This window comes from Petaurus breviceps, unplaced genomic scaffold (assembly GCF_028583685.1).
Source record: "Petaurus breviceps papuanus isolate PSGF00001 unplaced genomic scaffold, PetGlider_PUasm1.0 38, whole genome shotgun sequence".
In the NCBI taxonomy this organism is placed as follows: domain Eukaryota; kingdom Metazoa; phylum Chordata; class Mammalia; order Diprotodontia; family Petauridae; genus Petaurus; species Petaurus breviceps.
In genome coordinates this window covers 7,099,345-7,122,864 of record NW_027186304.1, presented here as the reverse complement: position 1 = coordinate 7,122,864, position 23,520 = coordinate 7,099,345, and the positions used below count along the sequence as shown (strand labels likewise).

Sequence of the window (23,520 nt, the reverse complement as noted above, 5' to 3'; positions counted from 1 at the left end):
GTTTTGTTTATAAAATAAATTAAAGCCAAAATATTTTAAATTAATTGATATGTTAATAATGATAAATTACAACAGTTGCAACTTTCAAACAACCCTGGAAACTGATCTTGTTTTTCTCTAGTTTGTTTAATGGTCTGCCCTAGGCATAAAATATCTGTAGAATTAAATTGTACCTTTTAGTCAAGTGAATCATATGTTTCAGAAATTAAGGATCAATATGTCAATTTTTTATACTCAGTGGCAGTTGGGTGGCAGTCAATAGAGTATTGGGCCTAGGATCTGGAAGACTCATCTTCCTGAGCTCAAATATGACCTTAAACACGTGCCATCTGTGTGACCCTGGGCAAGTCAATAAACCCTATTTTCTTCAGTTCGTCATCTGTAAAATGAGCTGGAGAAGGAAACTGCAAACCACTCCAGTAATTTTGCCAAGAACACCCCCAAATGGTGCCACAGAGAGTTAGATACAACCAAAATGACTGAACAAGTCAAGACTAACATGACATTTTTTGTTGTTTTCTGTTTTTATGCTTCTCATTGTATGCTAACCCTAGGCCTAGACTAGATGTATGGTTGGGAGCCAGAAGGGACAGTCACATCATTCTGGACAAAGAGTAAAAGAGTTTGCATTTAGTGGCTTCCTCACCCATAAGTCCAACTACTAATATAGTGCACCATTCTTGTTCTCAGTTGATTGTCAATTAATGTCTTACTGATGTATTAGATAATAATTAAGGGATATTTGAATATTAGAGGGGAATTTTTGAAGAAAACCCAAAGAAATAAAAATATAATGGTGGAATGAGTAGAAAAAGTTAATATTTAGGGATTGAAAGCAGAAATTACAGAAAGAGGTACACCAAGAGCTGTGTAGAGAGGAAGGAAAGGCCACCTCACATCATTCCCTCTTTTTTCAGTCATCTATTCATCCTACTTTCAGCAGTGCAAGGCTCAAAGGAGCAAGTCCTTGTGACTAAACTACTGCAATGGCTTTCAGGAAGGAGAGGGATAATGTATGAGCGGTGACCACACCTCCCTGCTCCCACTTATTTACCAGTCTCTCAGACATTTAATTGATTATGTAATCTTCCCTATTCAAAACAAAGTAAATTCAATCAATAGAGATCCTCGGGTACAGAGGAAGAACTCTCTAAAGACAATATGCACTTGATTTGATAGGCTTGCTGGGATCAGATTGATGTATTGCTATCTTGGATTTGGTCTTTGAGAGAAGACAGGACAGTTGACGTAAATATCCTCTTCTTTGTCACCTTGAGTTTGGTCAGGAACCCCACTTCTGGCATGGTTTTTTGATGGCTAGAAAAAGAAGTAGGAAAGAATTTCAGAAAAGTAAATGCTTTTATTTCAGTGGTTACTAGAAATACAGATTACACATGAACTCTGATGGCCTTCACCCCCTGTCAGCACAAGAAGCCAAACTCCATCACAAGGGATTCTAGGAGGCATTTTCATTATCGGTGTCCATAGTGAACTTCTATATGAAAATACATTCCTAATATGAAAGTATAAATTTGAAGTGAAATACAACAGATGTCCAGGCTGTCAATAAAGTGAGGGGACGGATAACCTCGAAAGTCTCTTATAGCTCTAAATCTATGATCCCATCACATAGAATGAACTAGAGAGAAGAAGGCAGTCTTTCAGTATAAGGGAATGAAGGGAAGAACCATAAAAGAAACTTGTCGTTTTAGCCCCCAATAGCCTATTCCAATGCCCTAGATAGATATGTATGTGTATATGTACATAATACATGTATGTGTGTGAGTATATTGTATATTTATGTATATATGTATATGGGGGTATACATGTATGTGTGTATGTAATCTCTTCCGCAAGAATAGTTCCTCATAAGTAACCAAGTAACATAGTACCATGCATGAACATAAACACATACATACACATACATGTAAGTACATGTATATGTATTAGTTGTGTATAACATAATTATGTGTGTAAAATTATGAATTATTAGATATATTATTTACATTAAACCTTATATGATATCTGAGAGAGAGAGAGAGTGTGTGTGTGTGTGTGTGTGTGTGTGTGTGTAAAATAACCAGCCTCACTAAGTATAAACAGTCATTTTAGCAGTAGATTGATCACTTGATGAATTCTTTACGCATAGCAGCCCATGGAACTAGAAAAAGACAAAAAGCGCCTCAGCTCCATGTGACTCAAGAAACACATAGTTTTCAATCCACCTTAAAATATCAAAATGGTAGTTTGGTGTAGCGGCTGGAGAGATGGCCAAGAAGATCAGGGTTCAATTCTCACCTATGATACTCACTGTGTGACCCTGGGTAAGTCACCTAACCTTTCAACACCCTAAGAAATTAAGACTACAGGTAGAAAGTACTCTTTTTCCTCAATATTTGAGATAAATTTAGCTTAGACATTAATATGGCCTATATAGAATTGTTCATATTTAAGTTTTTCTCCCTCAGTCTCTTCCTTTAAAACCTTGAACAGGAACTCTAACTTCCTCTGTTCAAATACTGAAAAAAAACATACAGTGTTTCTTTTAGTTTTATATATTTTATAAACAATATGTTAAAATTAAGAATCCTAGATGTAGTAAAAAAAAAACACTTTAGCACTTCTAACACTTGTCTCAGGATAGCAAATAACGAAATTATTTCTATTAAATTTTGTTTTAATGTACCAAGAAAGCAAAATGATCAGTGGTATGTTTGTATATAAAGTTTCTGATAGTGGTTCAAGTCATTTTCACTAAGACTGAAATTTAACAAGACAGTCTTGTCTCAATTTATAAGATTGCCAGTCTAGTAATTCAAGTCAATTGTGAAACATTTTTGGACAAATTTATCAAAATAATCAACTCAAATCTTCATGTCACTTTCCATTTATTATAGATAGCATATAAGGCAAGATAGGGTAGTAGAGGAAGCATGGAAAGCAGACTGGTCTTGGAATCAGACAGGTCTTAGATTAAGTCCTAGCTGTGCGACTTTGTAACCTTGTAATCCCAAGCAAGTCATATTATCCCTCTGAGCCTCAGTTTCTTCACCTACAAAATGGAGATTAAGTCATTTGCACTTTAATATAGCTCACAGGGTTATGAGAAAAGCTTTTGTGTGTGAGAGTGAGAAAATGCTATATGAATGTGTTACTATGACCTATTTTTCTGCTGAATAGGTGAATCATAGAAGATATTTTCTAAAGCAGTTTAGAAAGGATTATTTTTAGTTCAAGGGAATAAATGAGTTTTATTGCATCCTTCAGTTTTTTGTTTTGTTTGGGGGGGGGGGGTTTCCAGTATTCGTTACAGGTTACTTTATTTGACATTGCCCAAAAAAAAAGACATAGAATTCACAAGTAGAGAATAGGTGGTAATGGAGTAGTCATAGTAGCTAGCGTTAAATAACTCATTAATTTTGAATAACACTTTTAATACTTCCCTGGTGTCCCAAAGGAGCCAAATTGTATTCCTGCTGGAAATCTTTAAATCACTTTGGTTCTATTTTTTTTCTGTTGACCTCTCTGATCTACTTTCAAAGGTCAAGAAATGTCCTTGAAACAAATCATCACTGTGCAGTTGCATAATCAAACTCCACTGATTTTCAGAGATAAATCCAACTGAAGCACCACCTTACCTCCACCCCAGAGCAAAAGCATTTCAAAAGCCTTATATATGCTAAAGGAAGAGAGAGCAATGAGTTGTTGCTATCTTAAAAAACAGAAATTTCTCATCATATCTTATCCTATCACAGACTGGTTACCATTTATTAAAATTTTCTTTTAGATACAAATGGAGAGAGAGAGATATCATATAGCTAGATATGTAATATATAGATGATATAGTTGTGTAAAAATAAAGATAAAATATAGATATATACATCTATGAAAAGAGAGAGACAGAGAGAAAAGAGAGAGGAAGGGAGGGAAAATGAGGAGAAGAAAGGGAAGAGGGGGAGAGAGAGAGAAAGGGAGAGAGAGAGAGCACTAATAATTAGCAGAGATGAAATTTGCAACCCATATCTTCTCATTTCAACTCCAGTGTTCTCTCTATGTATTACATTTTCTTGTTATTTTTCTCATGCTTGCTTATAGAAAATATTGTGTTGTTTTCAGTAATGATGTATTGTTAATATTGAACAGAAATTATTTCCTTACTAGTATTAACATAACAAAATCTATTATAAAAGGTTACCAATGTTAGGAGACCAGTTTGAAAATGTAAATCAAAAAATCAAGTGTGTGGATATTTGAAGCTAGCTGAAGATGAGCTGAAGTCCATTGAAGCCATTAGCAATGACCAGGTTGCTTAGGAATAAAATCAAGGTTGGCTACTATAAAAAGAGTTTTTCATATAAAATCAACCACACACACACACACAACTTGTCATACGAATGTTGTCCAAAATAAACTCATCCTTGAGAAATCTTACCTGGGTCTGGGTGTCCCACAGTGCCTTAGACACTCTCTTCCTCCTGTGAATCCACATTTAACAAAGTTGTTAGAACACGTCATGTCATGTGACCTAGCCTTAGAACCACTCGGCCACTTCTTTCGGCATCCTGATCATTCAGTTCTACCATTTCGTCACTCTTCTGGTGTCTTATCTTACCGTGTTACAAATAGGAATGGGGTCTGTATCTCTGATTTTATAGAGAGGTTTCCCAAATAAGGAAATTCCCTCTGCTAATGCAGGCAACATCACTGAAGCTTGTAGTCTTTGACAGATGTCAAGTATGCCGAGAAGTTAAGTACTTTACCCCTTGCTTATATCAGAACTAGACATAAAACTAAGTCTTTCGGTTCTAAGGCCAAGGAACCCTTTCAGGGGGCCACAGGACTATTTATGTGACTGATTTTGCAGTAAGCCTTTATGTCTTTATGAGGAACTGTCAATTGTTATCACCAACTAACCTGGCCTCACTACCCTTCTGCAGCTGACGTCTACCATTAAATAGCATCTGTCAATGTCCTACAGCTACTTCCAAGTCATTCTCCTGTGGACACATGAGGATGAGACCCTTATCTATATGCACTGTTATTCCCATATCTTCTAGCTGCCTCATGCTACAAGCAGTAATACAAGGCAAACTGCTTAACAAATGTTTCAATTCAGCAAATATTCATTGAGCTCAAAGGAAAAAAAACACAATAGGGCATTCGTGAAGAAAAGAGAAAACAATAATGGTGAACAAAAAAAATAGCAAGTGACTTCAATAGCGTGAGGAACTATGTTCAAGTATATATGCTGGGTTATTGCATAGAGAGAAGTAGCAGCAGATAGAAAACCAGCACGGGAGTCCTAGAGAGCGGGATTCAAGTCCCACCTTTAACACGTACCAGTTGTGTGACCCCACACAAGTACTTAACCTCTCTGTTCTCTAAGCAGCTCTCTATGAATATAAACTGAAGAAAAGCTGCTGACTGGCACTGGGATGGCTCACCAGGAAGTTTCTTACATTGATGAAATTATAGGTCTAGGATCCATCCCTATTATAGAGAAATACTAACATTGCTTTTCATCCCAATTGAGAAGAGTAAAACAGAAAAGTTACTAATAAAAAAAGAATTTACTTTAGTTATAAGAAGGAGCAGAGTCACATGACTAGTTGCCCCTTATGACTAGAAGATAAAACAAGTTCTTTTCCTCTATCATATTCCAAGAGTCTACCTAAAGGGTGTGTTGAACCTTTTCTACCTCCTACCACTAATTAGTGTCCCTCTCCTAGTTTCTCCTCTGGTCTTTCTCAAGCCACACACTGTCATCATCTTGACTCCAGAAATTTATCTTATGGTTATTTACCATTGACTCCAGGACAGGCAGAAGCAAATAGAAAAGTGTGGTTTCTGTCAATAATTTAGCTAGAACCCAAAAGATCACATAGAAATGGGCAGACTGCTAACTCTGACAATTATTAAATGTCCTAATTGAGGTTTCTTTCCCACCATCATCACCACGCTGTTCTTTCATTTCCCGTTACCTCCCTCAGAACTTGTAGGAACAGTGAAAGAAATAAAGATAACAGCTGAGGAACTTTGACAAACCATTAATATATGGGATACAGTTACTCTAACATCAGACTTGGTGCAGACAAGGCTTTTGATTAGCAAATATACTCACCTGCAATAATAACTGATGATGACGATAGATATCACAAAAATTAAGAATGAAGCTGCCCCTCCAGTCATAAAAAAAATATTTTTATGGTCTGTTGTTTTTGCTGAAAAGAGAACAATTCAGGGGATTAAGAAAGAAAATTATGAACAAACCAATTTCTGCATAATAGCTATTACTTTCATGCTAAGGTTTGTGAAGTGCTTTGTACATGTTATCTTACTTGATCCTCATGCCCATGCTGTGCGGTAGGTACTATTGTTATCCTCATTTTAAAGATGAGCAAATTGTAGCAGAGAGATCAAATAACTTACCCAGGGACACAGCTGGTAAGGACGAGGCAACATCTGAACTCGGGTCTTCTGACTACAAGTCCAGTGTTGTACCCACTGTGCCCACCTAACTACCTCAGGTGGCACAAGCCAATGTTCTCAAACTACCTTAACTGGCTGTGTAGTTGTAAACAAAAACAAAAATTTTCGTATTAACTTCAGTGTGAATGTTACTCAAAAGTAACATTCACACTGAAGTTAATACAAAACTTTTTGTTCTTCACAATGCTCCCAGAGTTAGATGTTGTAGCCATATAAATCTTATAAGGATGCTGGAATGGTCTTCCATTTTCTTCTCTCATAGATTAAGGCAAACAATGGTTAAGTGACTTGCTCAGGATCATACAGCTCTAATATGTGTCTGAGACCACATTTGAACTCAAGTCTTTCTGACTTTAGGCCCAGTAGTCTATCCACTGAGCCACCTAGCAGCCTCTAGATAGATAGATATTGTGCCATTTTCTTCAAACAATTACAGTATCTTTTATGGTAAAAGTCACTGTCAAAATAACACAGATAAACAATAATATAATAACAACTAATATTTATAAAGCACTTACTATGTTCTAGGCACTGTTCTAAGTACTTTGCAAGTATTATCTCATTTGATCCTCATAGCGCCTCTGGGTGGTAGGTACTATAATTATCCACATTTTACAGATGATGAAACTGAGGCAAATAGAAGTTAAGACTTGCCCAGAGTCACATAGCTAATGAGTGACTGAGGCCAGATTTGAACTCAGATTTTCTTAACCACAGGCCCAGGGCTTTGTTCATTACATCACTAGTTGCTAGATGAAGATTAAATCATTTTTTAAGTGTTCAAGGTATCAAACACACACACACACACACACACACATACACACAAGCGTATACTCACCTGACAATGCAATTTGTTATATGCCAGCAAAACTTCGTTTAAGAAAGTTATCTGGGTGATCCGGGTGAATAGATAACAATAAATTTGAACAGAGATTTCTACTCTACCCTTAACCTCACAAAAAGGATGCAGGGCAATGAGTCAGAAAACCTGAGAGTTAGTTCCGCTCTACAGCTAACTATGTGGCCTTAGCTGAGTCCCATCACTCATTCTGCTTCAGTTTCTCCATCTGTTATAGAGGTTTGACAAACCTCCCTTCCTATAGCTCAGAATGTTCTAATGATTTCTTGGGATAATAGCTATAAAAGTACTTTACAAATGGTAGATTGCTACAGAAGTGTGAAGCATCATTATTATCATCTTACCTTTGGGCCAGCAATTTTGCAGAACCCCAAAGTAAACTCCTGTCAGGCAGCACATATGCCCCAAGTGGAAGGTAAGGGCAGAGTAATAGCTCTCAACTAAGTTTCCATCCTTTCTGCAAAGCTGGGCCATTATACTAATGGTTAGATATCTTCCTAATGGTTTCCAGATTTTGTTTCTAACATCCATCTTTTGACACCTGAAAAATCCTAATTTCACCTGATCGTCTTCATTTCAGCATATCAGGTACTCATTGCCTTATACTCCTAATCAACCATTCTGACTGAGGATTTTTCCTTTATAGTTTTAATAAAAATGAAAACTAATGTTTGAGACTTTTTTGTTTTAATACTATAATAAGAAATTGAGTAAACAAGGATAGAGCCTCTTTTATTTCTCAGTCTCTGATGAGCAAAAATAGAAAAAAATTATATGCATCATTGTGGTGCAAGAGGCTTTTCATGATGGGATAGGATTATTGACAAGAAACAAATAAAAATTAACATTTCAAAATAAGGGCAGGCTCCCCAAAAGTGGTTTTAATGTCACCCCCTGCCATTTCCATGTGGGATCTACCTACTCTCAGGCAACAATAATAATATAACATTTCATTCCAGAACTCCCCTAACAAATAAACAGACCTCCTGAATCTTATCCTAAATGCTGTGGACGCCAAAAGGTGACGAAGTTGTAGCAACAGAAAATCAGTTAATCTGGAATTCACAAGAAGCTGATAATCATGGGGGGGGGGGGGAATGCATAGATACCAAGGACTCATGCAGGCTTTTTTATCTGCCCTTAGTTCCAAAGTGATCTTTTATTTAAAGATGTGGTGATGACAGATTTTCATTCATTTGAAAAGTATGAATTGATTAGCTGCCTTGTGGAAGACCTTGTGCTGGAAACTGAAATACGCATTGTTACTCAGTCACTTTTCAGTCATGTCTGACTCTTTGTGACTCCATTTGGGGTGTTCATGGCAAAGATACTGGAGTGGGTTTACCGTTTTTTTCTCCAGTTCATTTTACAGATGAGGAAACTGAGGCAAACTGGGTTAAATGAATTGCCCAGGGTCACATAGCTAGTAAGTGTCTGAGGTCAGATTTGAATTCAAGAAAATGAGTCTTCCTGACTCCAGGCCTGATACTCTATACACCGCATCACCTAGTTGCCCCCTGTGAAGTGTACAAAGTACATTAATGCATAAGCCTCACCCTCATGCAATTTACAGTCTAGTTAGGGAGATAAGACAAAGCATTGGAGAAGGCTATCTATATTTCCCATTTCTGTACCTCGACCTAGGGCTATCCCCTATGCCTAGAACATTATTTTCTCCTAACCTTTGCTTCTCAAAATTTCTTGTCTCTTTCAATATTTAGCTCAAATACTGGATCCTGCATGAGATCTTTCCTGATCCCCCAAACTGCTAGTGCCTCCCCCCCCAAAAAAAACACATCTTTGTATGTGTGTATGCTGTCTCCCACAACAGGGGAAAAGGGAGAGATGTTTCAATACTGTTATAGTACCTATAGCAATATATAGCACCCCAGTACCTAGCATGATAACTGGCTCATAAGAAGAGATTAATAAAATCTTAATAATTTCTTGACTCACAGACCAACAGATGTTGCAGAGAATGAGCAAATGTGTAATTATGAGAAATTTGATAAAATAATCTAAACCAAGTTGATAGATTTTTGGGGATTCATGGACTTCAGTGTAAAGGGGAGAATGGCAAACCTATATTATATGTGGTTTGGAATCAAGACATAAAAGGAGTCAACAGCTATCAGAATGATCAGAAGTTTTGCACCTATACGTGATGAATGTTTATTAGAATTAGAAAGCTCTGAACATGACAAGGATTGAGATATATGATACAGACAAAAAAAGAGAAATCAAGTATCTTAGCAAAAAAAATTTTGTTATAGACACAGGAGTCACTTCAGGAGTAACTGTGTGCAGTCATATTATCATCAACTGGGTAGAGCTAAGGTCAAAATCAATACCAAATTAGAAGAAAAAACAAAGATGAGGAGAAAACACTGTGCAAGATCACAGATCACAGCAGCTCTCATTCAGCCAATGTTTAAATGTACTGTCAACTGTGAAAAATGGGAAATGGAAAAAAGTCAAGACTATTATCATTCTTTAGAGAAGTTTAATTGGTTCAAAATAATTGCCGCAATGAGGAGGTCTCTGAAAACTCAATATGTAGATGTAATCTCCTGTACAAGAAAAGAGAAAAGGCGATCAAAGCCAACCTCTGTTTATAACATCAGCTCATTTATAAAATATTAAAGGAGCAGGATGACTCACAAAATTAGGAAAAAGAACCAAGGGGGAAATGAGAGACAGAAAAAAGAGAGCTGGAGTGAGAGCCTGTTAAGTGAGATCATCTCCAAAGCACTGACAGATAAATTAAGAGAAAGGAACATAGATATAAAATGTAACATTTTCCAGTGTTTTTTAAGCAATCTATCTTCATTTGTGACAATGATGGAACCATTACATTTGTACTTTATCACCATAGTCCCTGATATGCCATGTGAGGAGGCATAAATGGTAGTTGCTGTAAGATGCTGAAATGGGAAGGAGTGCCTAGACTTTACCAAATATATAAAAAATAAATCCATAAGAGTAGCACCTAATCTGGACCAGTGATCCCAAATATATAAAAAATAAATACATATGGGAGTAACACCTAATCTGGGGCAGTGATCCCAAAACCCATTTCCCCATTTGAACTGGCTAGTTTTGACTAGAGTGTGGCTGCTACCAGGGGACCCTTAGGGAATGGAGGTGTTCTTTCTAAAGTTATAACTTTAGAACTCCCACCAGTGTGCTGCTCCCAATGATAATCAAGTGATATCAATTAACCAGACAGACATAATTAGCCTCTAGACACAGATATTAACTAAGGCAATATAGTAAAAAGAGTTGATACAAAGTTTTCTTCCTAAACCAGGGGCATACTCTCCCACAAATACAGGAAAAGTTTAGGAGTAAGTGAACTCAAGCACAGAACATACGTTACAAAAGAGTAGCCAGCAGGGGCAGAGCCAAGATGGAGGCATAGAAGCAGGAAAACTCCGTGAGCTACCCCCATAGCCACCTCAAATACCTATAAAATATGACTCTAAACAAATTTTAGAGCTACAGAACCCAAAAAGTGACAGAAAGAAACAAATCTCCTGCTGAAGGCAGACTGGCAGGTGGATGGAAAGGGTCCATCACAGTGTGCTGGGAGCTGAGCAGAGCCCTACACATGGACCTGCAGTTTTAGCCCAGGGCAGCCGCAAACAGCAGCAGCTGGAGCAGACTTCTAGAGAGTGGATCACCAGCATCTGTGGCAGTTTCCAGAATTATGAACACATAAATGCCAAGGGCAAAGTAAAAGATCAGTGTGCAACTCTGTTGGAACTGGGGATGACAGAGGTGCAGTCAGGTCCCTGCCCCTGTACTGAGAAGCAGCAGAGATGCTGCAGTCATGTGTCTGCTTCCACATGGCTGCTTCAGAGCTCCTGGCCTGCAGATCATAGGGGGAAAAAATGACCATTCGGAGGGTAATCACTCTTGCTTTAACCTGCCTGGATCTGGATGGCAGTCTTGGGTGGCAGGCCTGGGGTATGTGACCAGTGAGCCACAGCTTGTGGTGTCTGTAGAGAGAGTGCCCAACTAATAGCAGCTGTGAAAACCCCAGTGATTTAGGACAAAGCTCTCCTCTCTGGAAGCAGAGGACTACTGTGGCAAAGAGCTCAAAAGTCAAGTAATTGAGTGGCAACATGAGCAAGCAAAGCAAGCACAGCAATCAAACCTTAGATTCCTTTTGGGGGACAAAAAGGATCAAAGCATGGAATGGCAGTAAGACAATTAAGTCAGAACTCCTGCACCAAAAGCTTCCAAGGAAAATATGAATTGGTTACAGGACATTGAGGAGCTCAAAAAAGGATTTTGAAAATCAAGTAAGAGAAGTGGAGGAAAGTTGGAAAGAGAAAGGAGAATGATTCAAGAAAATAATGAAAAGAGAGTCAACAACCTTACTGAAGAAAATAAAACCTTAAAAAATAGACTGACTCAAATGGCAAGAGGCCCAAAACTCTAATGAGGAGAAGAATACCTTAAAAAGCCGAATTTGCCAGATGGAAAAAGAATTTCAAAAGCTCACTGGAGAGAATCATTCCTTCAGAATTAGATTAGAGCAAATGGAAGCTAATAACTTTATGAGAAAACAAGATTCTATTAAACAGATCCAAACAAATGAAAAAATAGAAGGCAGTGTGAAATATCTCATTGAAAAAACCACTGACGTGGAAAATAGATCCAGGAGAGATAATTTAAAATTATTGGACTACCTGAAAGCCTTGATCAAAAAAAGAACCTAGAAATCATCCTTCAAGAAATTCTCAAGGAAAATTGCCCTGATGTTTTAGAACCAGAGGGCAAAATAGAAATTAAAAGAATTCACTGATCACCTCTTGAAAAAGATCCCAAAAAGAACACTCCTAGGAATATTATATCCAGATTCCAGAGTTTCCAGATCAGGGAGAAAATATTACAAGCTGCCAAGAAGAAACAATTTGAATATTGTGGAAATACAATCAGGATAACACAAGATCTAGCAGCTTCAGCATTAAGGTATTGAAGGGCTTGGAATATGATATTCTAGAGGTCAAAGGAGCTAGGATTAAAACCAAGAATCACCTACCCAGCAAAACTGAGTATAATGTTTTAGGGGGAAATATGGTAATTCAATGAAATAGAGGACTTTCAAGCATTCTTGATGAAAAAACCAGAGTTAGATAGAAAATTTGACATTCAAATACAAGAAGCAAGACAAGCATGAGAAGGTAAACAGGGAAAAGAAATCATAAGGAACTTACCAAAGTTGAACTATTTACATTCCTACATGGAAAAAATGATATTTGTAACTTATGATACTTTCCTCTGTATGAGGATAGTTGAAGGGAATATAAATGTGTGTATATGTGTGTTTGTGTGTGTATATGTATAAATACATATATGTCAGTATAGGAGGGTATATTTGTGTATGAATACATATGTGAGTGTGTGTATATATGTGTACAGGTATACATGGACAGAGGGCACAGGATGAATTGAATAGGAAGGGATGATATTTTAAAAATAAAATTAAGAGGGGAGAGATGAATATAATGAGAGGAGCTAGGGAGAGACAGAATAGGGTAAATTATCTCATATAAAAGAGGCAAGGGAAAATTGTTTTCAATGGAGGAGAAGAACCGGAAGGCAAAAGGGAATGGGTCAACCTTACTCTCATTGAATTTGGCTTCAGGATGGAATAACATACATACTAAATTGGGTATCTTACCCTACAGGAAAGTAGGGGGGAATGGGATAAGAGGGAGGATGATAGAAGGGAGGGAAGATTGGGAGGGAGGGTAGTTAGTAGCACACACTTTTGAAAAGGGACAGGGTCAAAGTAGAAAATGAAACAAATGGGGGTGGGACAGGATAGAGGGAAATATAGTCAGTCTTTCATAATATATATACTATAGAAATATTTTGTGTAACTACACATGTACAACCTTTATTGAATTGCTAACCTTCCCAGTAAGGGTGGGTGATGAGAGAAGAAGGAAAAGAATCTGGAATTCAAAGTTTTAAAATCAAATGTTAAAAAAAAAAGAGCAGCCAGCAGTTATCTTTTTGTCCTGATTATGGAGCCCTCACAAAGTTTCCCTTAGTCACGGAGTAATTTTCTGTTGGGCTCCCTGTAGTATCCTTAGGCTCCCTTTCTTTGATGTATCTAGTTTTGCTTGGCTCCCAATACAGACACTACCAATGAGTTGCTGCAATTTCAGGGATAATAACAAGATGCTGAGGAGCTGTCCAAATCCTCCAATTCAATGTTCTTCTCTCTGGTCCTTGAGACATACGGGAGCTCTAATTCAGATTGAGCAAGCAATTCCCTTTCAGGGTCTTGACTAGTATTATCCTCTCCTCTAGACTGCAAGATATCTGAAGACTTAGATTCAGAACTTTGTTGCTATACTATAGAAATCTCATAAGGCATTAATAAATCTCCTCATGCAAAATCAATGTATCTCCTTTGCAGCATTCCTTCATTTCATCCAATGTACTTCACTCTATCTAAATTGATTAATGAGGGGGCAGCCAGGTAGCACAGAGAGTAAGAGCACCGGCTCCAGTGTTGGGATGACCTGGAGATCAAATCCCAGGCTCAGACACTTAGCACCCACCCAGAAACACCTGGCCATGTAACCTTGAGCAAGTTACTTAACCCCAATTGCTTAGGGGCGGCCAGGTGGCTCAGTGAGTAAGAGCACTGACTCCAGTGTCAGGATGACCTGGATCAAATCTGGGCTCAGATATTCAGCACCACACCCAGAAATAACTGGCTGTGTAACCTTGAGCAAATTATTTAACCCTGATTGCTTTTTTAAAAATTTAAAAAATAAATTGATTAATGAGCTTGTTTAAATAAGTTCAATGCCTTTCATTGATTGAGGAAAACTGTTCTTACTAAGTACAGGTATCATGGTTAAAATATCTATTACTTTAAATAGGGGGTGTTTGATTAGGGGGAGGTGGAATGATTTATTATTACATATTATTATTAACCATAACCCCCACCCTTTTATCAGAGATCATCATAGAATTTTAGGAGCACTTCAGGATCAATTTTTAAGATATCAAAAGAAGGTAAGGGGGCAGCCACGTGGCTCAGTGAGTAAGAGCACTGGCTCCAGTGTCAGGATGACCTGGATCAAATCCGGGCTCAGATACCCAGCACCACACCCAGAAATAATAACTGGCCGTGTAACCTTGAGCAAGTTACTTAACCCCGATTGCTTTAAAAAAAAAAAAAAAGTTAAGAGTCCAAAATAAGAAATACAACTACAGACAATAGTTTATAAACAGGTGAAAGAAATTATATCAGCAACTATCAGTGTAAATGCTCATCAGAGGTGGTATAGAGTAGTAGAGAGTGCTGGATTTGGAATAAGAGATCTAAGTTCAATTCTTGGGACTTATTTTGTCCTTATAGCTGTGTCATCCTAGGTAAGTCACTTAAAATCTCTGCCTCATTTGCTTCATCTATAAAACACAAATAGTAATACTCTGCCTTTCTCTTAGGACTGTGAAAAAAGCAAAGTTTAAAGTAGCACATAAATGTAATCTACCTAAAATCATTGTGTGAAGAGTCTGTGTATTTAAAAAATGTATCCTTCATGAAAATATAAGGAGGTAAACAGGCTTTTGTAAAGAAGTTTACATAGCAGACCATATCTTTAGAGTTAGAAAACTCATTGAGAGATGCAGAAACTATAGACTTTCATTAGGTCTCATGTTCATTTAAAAAAAATTAGAATTGATAGAACAAAATTCAGCCTTGAATATTCTACTCACAAAAGGAATTTCCCATGGATATGTTAAACTTATAAAATAGTGTATGATGCATATGACCACAATGCTAGTTTTACCCAGAGAATCACTGATCTAGAGCTAAAGAAAATTTGGGGGCCATCTAATTCATTCCCTTCATTTACAGTTGAGGGAACTGGGTGTATCAGCAATGCCATATTCACAATGCCTATAGAGATTACAAATATGCTGATATAATTATCCATTAGGAAATACGTCATGTTTGCCATATGAGGAAATAAACTAGAAAATTTATTAAGATACCAAAAGACTGAGTCCCAAAACCAGAAAGTGAAAGCCATCAGAGTAGTTATGACATTGGCACAGGTAGATAAAGTAGAAAGCACCCACATTTTCAAGGTCTTTAAAACAGAACAGGCTACCTCAGGCAAAGGTCCTCCTCTCCCCACGCACAGCAACCACCCAGCGTCCTGGAAGCGCACTCCCAGCAGCTCCGGCCCCTGGCAGTCCTCAGCAGGAGTCCTTAGCAGAAAGTCCTTAGCAGTTCTAACTCAAAAAGGGCTTCGCGCTGCCACTGCCTCTGCTGCTGCCGCCGCCACCACCACCGCGATTCCCCTGTATTGGCTTGGTTTTCAAATTGATTGTATTAAAACCCAGAGCTTGTTAATCCCACCTGTGGGATGGACTTTTTGATGTGAAAAGAAAGTCCTGACTGGGAGGAGCTGGTGACGTAGATTTGGAGAGACAAGAGAGAGGCGGAAGTTCTTTTTGGAAGCAGCACCTCGTGAAGAGGGAGAGACTAAGAGATTGCTGGTGGCCGCTTTGAATTGCCCTGGACTTTTGAGACCTGCCCCCTGAGCTGCCAAGGACTGAGGAGACATGGCTGTTTTGCTGGTACTTTGTCTGTCTGTTTTGATGTTATTTTGCCAGATTTGTCCACTGGTGAAAGACTGTCCTGTTGAAGAAGTCCTAGAACCTGGCATTTGGTTAAGAAGGCCTGAGACTGTCCTGCAGACAGAGAGTGAATACTGTCCACTGGTGAGGGACAGTACTGAGAGTGAATACTGTCCACTGATGAGGGACAGTACTGTTGTTGCAGGGGTCTGGAGACTGTCCGGCAGACAGAATGAATACTGTCCACTGGTGAAGGACAGTGCTGTTGTTGCAGGGGTCTGGGAGCCTTTCTGTTGGTTCAGAAGCCCTGAAGAAGGATTTTCTTGTTGTATGTTTACAGAAATCCTGGGAGAGGGCTTTGCTAATGTGTTCAGGGGTTCTAGGACTGTTTTACAGACAGAGGATGAATTCATGAAGGGACTGGCAAAGTATCTTATGGCCTTGCTAAGCCTTGTCTCCCCAGGAACTAAGATTGCTGAGAACTTGCCTCGTGTCAAGATGAAGAAAAGACCTCCATTTGGGTATTAAGTGCTGTGTTTAAACTTGATGTAACTCTGGGGTAGATTCAATTGTGATCCAGGGGTGGGGAACTTTTGACCTTTTTGTGTTCTATGGTTGAGCAAATGAATGTATTTTACTTATGTTTGGAAACTAATCTCCATTTGAGAAGAGGGGCTTTGTGGTGGACTTAATTAAGGTATAGCCTAGGGGTGGAGAAGTATTTGGAACAGAGACTTTGTAATTGATTGAATGATTGGAAAGTCCTGGGGTGGGGTAGGCCTTGGAGATGATTTAATCACACTTAGTAAATGCTGTATTTTGAATGCTGTCATGTTTTGATCTTCTCTGTTCTGGGTTTGTTACTGAATAAAATAGAGAGCACCTATGCTGGTATTTTGAACCTGGGAAGTTGCCTTTGCTTGGTATTACATTACACTGGGTCCCAGTGTGAAGTTACTTGCTCATAATCATACAGATGGTAAACTTTAGAGGAATTTTTTGAAACCAGGTCCTTTGACTACAAAACCAGTGCTCACTCTCCACTATGTTCCATCTACAAACCTATTATTTGTTCCCACTTCCCCAGGATGACTCCACTCTCAGGTCAACTCAATGACTGAGTCATTCCTTGAAACTACTACATCATAGAAAACACTCAGCAATGCTGCTTGCTTCCCTCTGAGGTCACTCTCTGCTCTACTCCACCTATACATTTACTGTCTTCCCTTAATGTGTTATCTTTTTTCCCTATCCTCATTGAATTATAACTCCCATGAGAGTATGGATGATTTTGTTTTCTTCTTATTGTTATTGATGATGTTTTTATTCCCAGCTCTTAGCAGTGCTTGGTATGCAGTAAGCACTTACTGGTTACTCTATTTTCTTGATCTATTATCTATTTTCTGTCTATTCTAATCTGATTAATGTTTACAATAAAGGAAGAGTAAACCTATGTGACTTGTGCTTACCTAAAGTGACTCAAAGTGTGGGATATCCTACACAGAGTGAATTTTTTTTGCTTTTTGGAGGGAGAAAGGCAGGGCAATTGGGGTTAAGTGACTTGCCCAAGGTCACACAGCTAGTAAGTTTTTTTTTCTTCTGAGGCTAGAATTGATATCAGGTCCTCCTGACTCCAGGACTGGTGCTTTATTCACTGTACGACCTACCTGCCCCCAGAGTGAATTTTTTAAAATGTGCAACATGGACTCATAGCTACCCATAGTAAAAAAGTGAGTTTTTCCCTCCCGTCCTTGTAAAGCCAATCATGAGCAGTTCTCCTGAGGACTGCTGCTGTGAATAACTTTAAGGATCTAATCACATAGTATAGTGAACTCTCTATTCAGCAATAAACTAAAGCAAAACATTCAAGAAACACAACATTCACAAGAACTTATTACTAAGGTGGCCACATAGTCTTTGACAAAATATATCATTCAGTAAGTCACAATCTCCTCAATCAATATAGAATACCCATGTCAAGTCTTCTTTCATCTTGACTCCAGCCTGACTTCCAAACCCCATGGCTCCTCTTCCACACTCTCAGGTCTTGCCTGGATTCACCTGACTATTGCCTGGATTCAGAGGTAGGCAGCTCTCCCAATTCCTGCCTGGATATTCCCAACTCTTGCCTGCATTCATACATAGGCAGCTCTCTGCTCTGGTTCTATATCTCAGCCCATGGGAACTATTCTACTTCAAGCCCTTTGCAGTTTCTGTTTTTAGGAAAACAAAGCTTAACAGAGCTATAACTATATATATATATATATATATATATTGCCAGCACTATCATCTCAATTCACTCTCTCTCTGAGAAATCAACACAAATCAACAGACAGAATGCTTCTGTCTGACAAAGTAACATCAACACAGACAGAACAGTTGGAATGTGTCAACACCACAAGCATTCTCCCTCTCAGTTCTGCTTGGTCCCAGCTCAAGTTAGAGCTTCTATCTTCTCTGCTCCTTCCTATTCTACCCCTCCTGTTCCACCCTTCCTGTTATGCTCTTACAGTAAGCTTCTCCCACCATGGGCTCCATGTGATGACATTAAAGCCTATTAAGGGTAGAGAAGGTCTCCAAACTCCCTTTGGCCTATTATGGGAAACAAAACATATACTGTTTCCAACAATGACTTCACACAATCAAAGGCAAGGTTCAAAGGCACTTGAATAGATGAAACAAGCAGCACAGTACTACTTTGCCTGCCATTACAATCCTCTCTCTCAAGGATTTAAAAAGAATCATCAAGATGTTTCCCTGACACAGGCATTTGTGGTGGAAGGAGGCTGAACAAAGTTGGGCTGAATAGACTTGTGTATTAAAAGCTATTATGGGTATATAGAGTTTTTCAAGTAAGTGAATTTCAAGCAATATATTTTTCTTTGGTATGATCTATGAGTGGCTATTTGCCAATATGATCTATGAATAAGTTTAGTATGACTATGCATGTTTGAGAATGTGTCTGTATGAATGATGAGGTATTATTTATGTCTCTTTCAAAGAACCCAGGTGTGAACTTCTGAGAAAACTTAGCAAACATTCATGGGCTCCCTAGAAGGATAGAGATAGTGTGTGTGTGTGTGTGTGTGTGTGTGTGTGTGTGTGTGTGTGTGTGTGTGTGTAAGAATGGTGGAGCAACTTAGTGTAGATCCTTGAGATGACAGTTAATAAACAGCCCAGAAAGTCTCTAGTGTTGATTATTAAACCCAACTCTTCAGGATCATGGAGTAGATAAAGGCAGATCTAGAGGCAGGCAACCCTTTACTATGTATTTGCCACATGACTGAGAAGCTTGAGTCCTGATCTGATCCTCATAGATTATTTGTAGGTTAAATAATGATAAATCATAAAAAGATTAAATATGCCTATCTCTGAGTGACCCCCAAATGTCAATCAATCAATAAATAAACCCTTATTAAGCACCTACTCTGTGTGGGGCACTGTTCTAAACACTAGAGATGCAAAAAAAGGCAAAAGACAGTCCTTGCCCTAAAGGAGTTTATAATCTTATACAGGAAACAACATACAAACAAATGTATATGAAGCAAGTTATATACAGGATAAATAGAAAATAATTAAAAGAAGCACTAGAATTAAGAGGGGCTAGGGAAGACTTCCTGTGGAAGGTAGGATATTAGTTGGACTTAAAGGAAACCAGGGAGTTCAGTAGTTAGAGCAGAGGAGGTGGAGCATTACAGGTATGGAGAACAACTAGTAAAAATGCCCAAAGCTGAAAGTTGGAGTGTCTTATTTGTGGAACAGTCAGGAGGTCAGTGTCATTGGCTCAAAGACTATGTACTGAGGAGTAAGGTATAAGATGATTGGAAAGGTGGAATGCAGGGCTAGTTCAATATTAGGAAAACTATCAGCATAATTTATCATATTAACAACAAAACTAACAGAAACCATATTATAATCTCAATAGATGCAGAAAAAGCTTTTGACAAAATACAATATACATTTCTATTGAAAACACCAAAGCACATGGGAATAAATGGAGCCTTCCTTAAAATGATAAGTAGCATCAACCTAAAACCATCTGCAAACAGTATATGTAATGGGATAAGCTAGATGCATTTCCAATAAGATCAGGGGTGAAACAAGGATGTCCATTATCACCACTGTTACTCAATATGTTACTATAAATGGTAGCTTTAGCAATAAGAGAAGAAAAAGAAATTGAAGGAATTAGGACAGGCAGGAAAAAAAACTAAGTTACCACTCTTTGCAGATGATATGACAATATACTTAGAAAATCCTAGAGAGTCAAGTAAAAAACTACTTGAAGTAATAAACAACTTTAGCAAAGTACCAGGATATAAGATAAACCCACATAAGTCATCTGCATTTCTATATATTCCTAACAAAGCCCAAAAGCAAGAGATAGAAAGGGAAATTCCATTTAAAGTTACTGTAGACATTATAAAATATTTGGGAATCTACCTACCAGAACAAACCCAAGGACTATATGGACACAATTACAAAACACTTTTCCCACAAATAAAGTCAAATCTAAATAACTGGGGAAACTATCAGTTGCTCATGGGTAGACTGAGCTAATAGAATAAAAATGACAATTCTACCTAAAATAATTTACATATTCAGTGCCATACAAATCAAACTACTGAAAATTATTTTATAGAGCTAGAAAAAATAATATCAAAATTCATCTGGAAGAACAAAATGCCCAGAATATTGGGGAATTAATGAAAAGAAATGCTAGGTAAGGTGGCCTAAGCATACCAGATCTTAAATTGTATTATAAAGTAGCAATCACCAAAACTACTTGGTACTAGTTAAGAAATAGAGGGGTGGATCAGTGGAATAGCTTGGGCACACAAGACACAGTAGTCAATGATGATAGCAATCTACTGTTTGATAAACCCAAAGACGCCAGCTGCTGGGATAAGAACTCACTGTTTGACAAAAAAATGCTGGGAAAACTAGAAAATAGTATGGCAGAGACTGGGCATAGACCAACATCTGACACTGTGTATCAGAATAAAGTCCAAATGGGTGCACAATCTAGGTATAAAGGTTGATACTATAAACAAATTAGGGGAGCAATGAGTAGTTTATCTGTAAGACTTATGGAGAATGATGAAATTTTTGACCAAACAAGAGATGGAGAATATTTTGAAATGCAAAATGGATTAATTTTGATTACATTAAATTGAAAAGGATTTGCACAAACAAAGCCAATGCAACCAAGATTAGGAGGGAAGTAAAAAACTGGGAAAGAATTTCTACAATAGTGTCTCTGATAAAGGCCTCATTTGCAAAATATAGAGGGAACTGAGTCAAATTTACAAAAATACAGGTCATTCCCCAATTGATAAATGGTCAAAGGATATGAAAATGCAATTTTCAGAGGAAGAAATTAAAGTTATCTATAGTCATATGAAAAAATCCTCTAAATCACTATTGATTAGAGAGATACAAATCAAAACAACTCTGAGATACAACATCATACCTATCAGATTGGCTAACATGACAAAACAGGAAAATTATAAATGTTGGAGAAGTGGGAAAACTTTTTGAACACTAATTCATTGTTGGTGGAGCTGCAAACTGATCCAATCATTCTGGTGAGCAATTTGGAACTATGCCCAAAGGATTATAAAAGTGTTCATACCCTTTGACCCAGAAATACCACTTCTAGGGCTGTATCCCAAAGAGATCATAAAAATGAGAAAAGGACCCACATGTACAAAAATATTTATAGCAGCTCTTTTTGTGGGGGCCAAGAACTGGAAACTGATGGGATGTCCATCAATTGGGGAATGGCTGAACAAGTTGTCATGTATGAATGTAATGGAATACTATTGTTCTATAAGAAATGATGAACAGGAGAACTTCAGAAAAAAAACCTGGAAATACTTATATGAAACTGATGCTGAGTGAAGTTGAGCAGAACCAGGAGAACATTATACACAGTAACAGCCACAGTGTATGAGGACTGATTTTGATAGATTTCACCCTTCTCAGCAATGCAAGGACCTAAAACATTTCCAAAGGATTCATGATGGAAAATGCCATCCACGTCTAGAGAAAAGAATTATGGAGTCAGAATACAAAGTGAAGCAGACTATTTTCTCTTTTGTTTTGTTTTCTTTCCCATGGTTTCTCTCATTCATTATAATTCTTCTATGCAACATCTAATGTGAAAGTGTGTTTAATATGTATGTGTAGAGCTCATACCAGATTGTATGCCTCCTTGGGGAGGGGGGAGGAAAGGGGGAGAGGAGGGGAGAAAAACTAAAAACAAATAAATTAATAAATTTTAAAAAAAGAAGACTGAAAAGGTAGGAGAGAGCTAGGTCACTAAGATCTTTGAATGCTGAACAGAGAACTTTGCTTTTGCTCCTGGAGTGCCTGAATGGAGGATGGATTGGAATGGGAAGAGACTTGAAGGAGGCCACCAGTAGGTGTGGCACCAACACAATATTCACAGCACCGACAGTGACTGTAAATGTGCCAGCATAGTGCTCAGTTGTAAAATATAACATATTCTCCACACAGAAGACAGAAGCAAAACATTTATTCAGACACCAGAAAACCAAATCCCAACACCAGAAAGTCAAATCCATCACAGTAGCAAAGAACGTAATAAACCATAACACAGCAGAGAATCACAACGTCCTTTAGCCTTCCCACAAACTAGCACTCACAATCCCAGCTGCCTACCTGGGTGTGTCCTCTCCTCCCTCTGTCTCTAACTGCTCTGACTCCCAGCTTCCTGTGGGTTCTGCTCCACCTTTCAGCAAATTCCTCCCACCACAGGATCCATGTGATTACATTCAGCCTATTAGGGGGCAGGGAAGATCTTCAAACTCCCATTAATTACCATTACAGTAGGCTATTGCAATAATCAAGGCATGAAGTGTTAAGGGCCTGTGCCAGGGTGGTAGAAGCATCAGGGGAGAGAAAGCTACATATTCTAGAGAAGGTGAATTGCCAGGCCATGGCAACAGCTTGGATATGAGAAACAGTGAAGAATCCAAGTTCACACCTAGGTTGTGAGTCTGAGAGACTGGGGAAGATGGTGCTGCCCTCTAAAGTAACAGGAAACACAGGCAGAGGGGAAAGTTGGGGTCAGGTGGGGGGAGTAATGAGTTCTGTTTTGGACATGATGGGTTTAAGATGTCTACTGGACATCTAGTTTAAATATCTGAAAGATAGTTGGAGATATGAGATTAGAGGGCAGCAGAAATATTCAGGCAGAAAAGATAGGTTTGAATATCATCAGCATTGAGGTGGTAATTAAATCCATGGGATCTAATGAGATCACCAAATGAAGTAGGATAGAGGGCAAAGAGAAAAGGACTCAAGATCAAACCTGAGGGACACCTAGAGGTGGAAGCCATGATGTAGAGAAGGATCCAGCAAAGGAAATAGAAAAGAAGTGGTAATATAAGGAGGAGGAAAAACAAGAAAGAGAAGTGTCTTAGCATCAAGGAGGAGTGAGTGATCAACAATGTCAGTGTCTTCCGGGAGGTCAAAGAGAATGAGACTTGAGAAACGGCCATTAGATTTGGCAACTAAGA

General features: G+C 38.2%; 1 protein-coding gene across 1 annotated transcript in view; it reads right to left on the bottom strand.

The window, feature by feature from the left end:
* Positions 1 to 422: 422 nt before the first annotated feature.
* The window catches only part of CD226 (CD226 molecule), a 57,206-nt gene continuing 34,108 nt past the window's right edge, over positions 423 to 23,520 (bottom strand). Inside the window, exons 2-4 of the mRNA XM_069099485.1 lie at positions 6,122 to 6,221; positions 4,433 to 4,475; positions 423 to 1,317 (exon numbers count right to left, since the gene is read on the bottom strand). Of these exons, the coding sequence (XP_068955586.1) occupies positions 1,207 to 1,317; positions 4,433 to 4,475; positions 6,122 to 6,221 (254 nt within the window). The 3' untranslated portion in view covers positions 423 to 1,206. The remainder of the gene's footprint in view (positions 1,318 to 4,432; positions 4,476 to 6,121; positions 6,222 to 23,520) is intronic.